The sequence below is a fragment of the Zophobas morio genome, unplaced genomic scaffold, assembly GCF_036711695.1.
Source record: "Zophobas morio isolate AGI-343-1 ecotype UQ-CSIRO unplaced genomic scaffold, CSIRO_AGI_Zmor_V1 ptg000018l, whole genome shotgun sequence".
NCBI lineage: Eukaryota > Metazoa > Arthropoda > Insecta > Coleoptera > Tenebrionidae > Zophobas > Zophobas morio.
The window spans coordinates 52,471-59,052 of record NW_026972123.1 but is presented as its reverse complement, the minus strand read 5'-3'; the positions used below and the strand labels follow the sequence as shown (position 1 = coordinate 59,052).

Here is a 6,582-nt window from a genome sequence, read left to right as displayed (position 1 = left end):
TTTTGACACAACATGGCAAAAAAAGGTCAAGCTATTCAACTGCAAACGGAAGTAAATAATGACGAAGAATGGGAAAAATTGTTACTACGGGAGGGTCTGATCGGTAATTATTAAATCACGCCAAAACAACGAAACAGTTTATATCCTTAATTTAAGTCGTCGACGTTTATTCTGAGTGGTGCGGTCCGTGTTCAGGAATGACAGCCACATTGAAAAAGCTGAAACTTGAAATTGGAGGAGACGTATTGCAGCTAGCGATAGTAAGAATCATGGTGTACCAAGTTCGAAAATATTTTTTTTTTCATAGGCAAAAGCCGACAAGATCGATGCCCTGGAACGTTTCAGAAATAAAAGCGAACCCACGTGGATGTTCATAGTGGTAAGACAGGTATCTGTTTCAGCTCGACTTTTGAGATGACGGTCGATTTCAGCGCGGCAAAATGGTAAACTTCATGTTCGGAGCAAACGCTCCCAAGCTAACTCGTTTAATAACCGATGAATTAAAAAAGGAAATGGACGCTAGAGAAGGTCGGCGCGATCGCGTCTTGTACGAAATAAACGAATTAGCTGATGAAGAGAAAGAGCGACTTGAGGAACTGGATGCGTTAACGCGGCAAGCTAGAGAGAAAGAAGAAGCGAAAGCCGCGAAAGAACTGTACGAAAGAAGGACGGCTGAGGCCCATAACATCCTAGAAAGTTTGAACCATCTCTGTCCGATGTTGATTTTCCCACACGCCAGAACTATTTATCAGGAAGCTTTTGGCGACCTCTTCGGCGAAGCTGGGTTGGTGATAAGTTCGACAGACAAGGTAAGTTCCGATGGTGAGTTCTGATATATCCTAAGTCGTGAAACAAGGTCAATATGACGGAGGAGCTGCTGAAGGAGCTTTTCTACTTTGGGGAGATTCCGTTTTCTGAAGAGTCCGTCGAGGAGCTGCTAAACGACACGAGTCTCGTCTGTCTGATCAAACCGTTAAGTACGAGAGGAGACGAAATATCGACGGATGAGTCTGTGATGCATATTGTGTACGGTCTGATGGGAAAAGCACCTGGAAGTCCAGACAGTCCGGCGAGAATTCTGGCCAAGATGCCTCCAAAATCTCCTCAACGGTCGGAAGCAGAATTAGAGACAGAGAAGCATGGTAGCCATGATGAGGCAGTCCATCACGCAACTCCAACGAAACAGCAGAGTGCGATGAAACACATTACAAAAACTGAAAGTGTCGTGAAGAGCGAAAGTGTTGCCAAACGTCAACACAGTTCCACCGCAGCTAATAAACATCAAGAAACCATTGCACATCCTCCTGAAGGGGTTGGAGTTTGGATTCCTGAAAATCATTTAATAAAGGCCACAGCTTTGCGCCTGTTCTTTCACAGAATGGCCGAACATCATCTCATACCAGAACCAGAACCTACTCCTCCTCATTATGCTGTGGCATTTGAAGCAGGACGGAGAACTGAAATTGCGGAACTCATGGAAAAATATAAAGAGTTTGTTTTACGGTATGGTTACTTTACTAGTGAAACGCCAGAAGAGGCCCAGCTGGTGGCCAAGTCGACGAAAAAATACGAAAAAGTTAAGAATAAAACACCGTAAGTTAGACATTTTAGACAAAACATGATTCGTTTTTGAAACATAACTTACTCCTATTATTTAACAACAACTTTATTTCGATCGACGTGTTTTTACTTATACTATCTGCTATGTTAACTGTTTTTTTTTTTGGAACCGACACGTGACACGTTAACTGAACGAGACTTGTTTGTTTCGTGATATTACTAGTCTTTTTATCTTAAACTCAATTCCTTTCTGCGCTTTCCACAGTCTATACGTTCATCCCGATTTCACAATCTTCAATTAATTATTTCGATAGTACGCAAAGACTGGTTATCGAACTGGCAAAGAAAAAGAGCGAGTGCGTCCTAGCTTTCGCCCAAGTCAAACCCACCTACATCAGTCCGAACGTAGCTGAAGGAAAGAGAGAATGTGAGTACTTTTTCCCTGAGGACTACGACGAACCACCAGAAGAAGAAGAAGAAGAAGAAGAAGAGCCTCCACCGACCAAAAAAGGAAAGAAGCGTCGCAAAGAAGAAGCAGACGATAAAGGTGGGGCAGATGCATCTGAAGAAAAAGAAGCACTTTCTCCAGGTGAGGAAGGTGCTGTAACCGAAGAAGTACTACCTGAAGATATGGAAGGGGCAGAAGAAACCCCAGTTGTTGAGGGTCTGGAAGCAGAAGAAGGTGAAGAAGGCACCGAAACTCAACAACCGGAAGGTGTCGAAGCTCAGCCCACAGAAATATCGCCAGAGGAAGCACAAATTCCACCGAAAGATTCGATAATTTCAGTGAAGCCTGATTCGCCAGAGGTTCCACCTAAGGGATCGGTTGCTTCAGTAAAAGTGGATTCGGCCGAGGCTAAACCTAAGGATTCGAATGCTTCAGTAATGGTCGGTCAAAAAACATCAGGAGAATCGGTTGTTGAGCCGCCTGTAGAAGCGATAGCGGAGGCAGCGGCAGAGTCAGAAACTTCTCCTGAGCAGCCGACTGAAGCTCAGCCAGAGGCTGCCGAACCACCTCAAGAAGAAAACCCCGCTTAAAACAGTATCGCGCACTTGTATGATATGCTAAATTTTCTTTTATGTTGAATAAATGATTTGATTTAGTCGTAGTAGTAATGGATGTACTATTTTTACATGTTCTTTTTTTTATGCAGCAGGTGCACATTAGCGATTTGGTCCTGGAAGAGATCCTTTATTTTTCGGACGATTCGGTGGAAGACTTCAGAAGAGACGAATTTTTCAAGAAACCTTCGATTGCGCTTTTGTTGAAACGCAGTTCTGAAAATTTGCCCAACACAATTGACGATGTAGTGGATCAACTCGTTTATGGTAATCATCGGAAACCTCCAGGAGATGAAAACTGTGCCTATCAGAAACTACTTCTGAAGAAAGAAAACGTCGAGATGCCCGGAATTTGGATACCTCCTAACGCTCTATGTAAAGCCATGGCTCTAAAATGGTTTTTCCCTAACATTTCTGGACCATTCAGGCTTCCAGAAGAAAAACTTATTCCTCCTCACTACATCGTAGGTTATGATGCTTTCAAGTACAAAGAAGTGATGGAATTATCGAAGCAGTTTTCCGAAGCTGTGATGAAGTACGGTTTCTTCACTGTCGACATTCCAGGCGAAGGACAGCTCATAACGAAAACGGTTGAAAAGTTTGAAAAAAGATTAACGCCTCCTACTTAGTAATTCGTTTAGTTCTACTTCAATCCTTTACTAATGGTCTCGTTTCAGCGACGAGAAGATCGTGGTCCAGCTGGCAAAATCCGATGACTGGCTGACAGAATTTTGCGAGTTAGGACCTTCCTACATGAGCCCAGATACTGTTCAAGGTGCCGAAGACGCCAAGGTGTTCTTCCCCGTTACCTATGACATACCAGAAGACATTATTTTAGAAATCAAAAAGAAGCCAAAAAAGAAAGTCAAGAGTAAATTCGTTGCTGTGGTTGAAGCACACGAAGAGCAAATTTTGCAAATTGATAAAGAAGCGTCAACGGAACCTGCCGCAGAAAATGAAAAACCGTCGGTGGAGCAAAGCTCGACTGAAGACAAGGCCGGCGACCAGGAAGGAGAATACGAAGAACTCGCAGATGGGGAGGAGGAGGGGGAGCGTGAAGAAGAAGTTGCAGAGATTGACAAAGCAACGTCTCCGATTGCGGATGGACAAGAAGTTAACGATTAGGTTTTAGGACAACGGCATTTTTCTTTACTTAATTTATCTCATCGGTAGCATAATCATCGTCGGTAACGTACAAAATGTACAAGTAAGTCGAGGAATAATATATACTTTGTTGCAAAAGTGAGAGGTATCTCTGTCGGACGTTAAGTTTCGTTTAATGAAGAAGGGGCCTATATTTTACATTAATTTTTTGGGGCACCTTGTCCATCCATTGTGGATTTGTATTGGACCAGTATCTGCAGTTACGGCGATTAAAATGCCCATTCAAACGAAAAGTAGACTCTTCAGAAAATAATAATTGGTTTATGAGATTGCCATCCTGATCTAGTCTGTCTGCCATTATTTCGCAAAATTCGATTCTGCGGTCAAAGTCATTCTCACTAAATTGTTGTGATATATGAATTTTGTATGGATGATATTTTTCCCGTTTGCTAAAAACGATCATGTCGTTTAGTGATAAAAGGTAATGACTGTTTTAGAACAAAAGTGAATGTAAAAGTTTTTGTTGGCTGGCTAGGATATGGTTGTTCGTGTTCTTTTTTTGATACTTGCTGTATTTATACTTAACAAGACCAACAGCTTTTATGTAACAACATTATTTATTTAATAAGTTTCATAATAGTGTAAAATATACTGTTTTCGTAGAACAAAATGTTTTAGTAATTATTCCATTTCATCTAATGATAATAACTAATTCATAAAGTCAATGTCATTTTCTGTTAGATCGAAGGTAGGAAAAAGTTCCTTATCAGAAGATTATGGCCAAATTCATTCGAAGTAACCTCTACGTACCAAGTGAGGACATGTGTTTTTGACAATTTTAGAGTTTTTTCGTTCCTAATTACTTCTAATTATTATTTATGATGAAATTGCAATAAGTATTAGCTAAATAACAAAGCTTACGTAAATCATATAATGGATGAGACGTAGAATCGTGAAAAAACCTGTTATTAGCGTCATAGGTAAAAAATTATAATTCATTGCAGACTTTGTAACTTTTGGATAGTTATTGTTTCGAGAAGAAATTGATTGTCAGTTGGCATTACATTAATATTCAGTGACCAGTAAAGTGTAGTAATGCAATCGACTGATAAGAAGTAGCTCGGTATTCTCTACAGAAATGTGACTTATTTATCGTTTACTTTTAGCTTAGAAAAAAAAATTGTTTCTCGAAATTCAGTGTTAACAGATATATTCGAAGATGATAAAACGCGCAATATTTATAATGTGTATGTCATTGTCTTTACGGGGATTGTGATTCAAACGGCAGTAAAACAATACGTCCAGCAAGGAAGGTAAAAACTGTATTAATTAAAACAAGAGAAAGTAATAAAGATTGTTGTAGCGTCGATTTCGGATTAGAAACAATAAAAATAGGATTCGCAAAATTTGATAGAGCTTTATTAATTTGGTTTTTCTGTCTGGGGGCGGCGTGCACATCTTTCTTTTTGTTTAAAGTTTGGTCGGAATTTCGAAGTTTTGATAAAAGTGAGTTTTTTCGAAAACATATTTTTTTTTTAACTCAAAATGTCCACCTGAATTTCTACATGTGTAATAAGTGTAAAAATTACTTAAAGATTCATAGTTATTAAAGACTAATTACTTGTTGAATCATCTTGGTTGTTAATGCATTACTAAAGACATAGAAGTAACACAGATATTATCGTTTGAAATTGATATTAATCCACGAAATATATGTATATGTTCTTGCTTCGAAGGAATCGTGCAATAAAGTAAATCTGTTTTAGGAGTAACGACGATATGGGACTGGTTTTGGGTATCGTCTTTAATTACATACTATTTCTACAGTTTCAAAATGATAACCAACACAATAACTCATTTTGAGTTTAACCCACCCTGTGCGGTATTTGTGAGCATTGAATCGGTAAGTGACTCTTTTTCCAAAAACGTTAAAAAAACATAAACTTTTTAGGTAAGAATTTTAATGAAAGTGCATTCTTTCGTCCGAAACAGTGCTCCACAAGTAATCTACGCCACCGGATCATCACCTTTAAATTACCAAAATTTCTTTAACTTTTTTTATTTCCTCTTTGCACCGACTCTGATATACCGAGATCACTATCCCCTCACGAAAAACATTAACTGGATTTTTGCTTTTCAACGTTTTCTTGAATGTCTAAGCGTATTATTGATGTTTACTTTCATTTTAGATGCTGTCTATCCTACGCCAGAAAGGTGGCTACAAAAATTTACCATTTCTGAAACGATACTGCTGATCGTGCAAACTATGCCATATGGAGCATTAATCCTGATGGGGGCTTTCCTTCTCGTTTTTCATTCTTTCCAGAATTTTTTTGCCGAGATAACACGTTTTGGAGATAGGTTGTTTTATATGGATTGGTGGAATGCATCCAACTTTAATATTTGGTTAACCAAGTGGAACATGCTCGTCCAGGATTGGTTGTACTATTATATTTATCGTGATTTTAAAATTTATGTTTGCGACAGTACTTTCTTGGCCAGGTTAGTGGTATTACTGATTTCGTTCTTTGTGCACGAGTGGATAATGTTTTGTTGGATGGATAGGTTTTTTCCCTTGATGTTTTTGGTCATTATCGGTACAGTCTTACCTTCGTTTTATTTCAAACTTCCTGAGAGTCTTGTTTCCAATGTTGTCATTTGGTGTTCTGGTAGTATTTTAATTTCTTGTATGACTGTTTTATGTATTTTTGAATATTATGCTAAGACGAAGGTACCTTTGGTGCATCCCACGCTTTGGGAGCTGTTGGTTCCTAGATTTTTGACATGCGACTGTGTACTGCGGTCATAGTTTCGGAAAACTCAATCTGACTCGTGAGTTTTCATCAAATTTTGTAA

General features: G+C 39.0%; 1 protein-coding gene across 1 annotated transcript; it reads left to right on the top strand.

The window, feature by feature from the left end:
* Positions 1–2,621, top strand: LOC135131062 (uncharacterized). The gene is made up of 6 exons (XM_064058587.1): positions 1–103; positions 157–260; positions 308–379; positions 432–809; positions 857–1,593; positions 1,875–2,621. Exons 1-6 carry the CDS (start codon positions 13–15, stop codon positions 2,596–2,598), a joined length of 2,106 nt encoding a protein of 701 aa, XP_063914657.1. The 5' UTR covers positions 1–12; the 3' UTR covers positions 2,599–2,621.
* Positions 2,622–6,582: the final 3,961 nt, after the last annotated feature.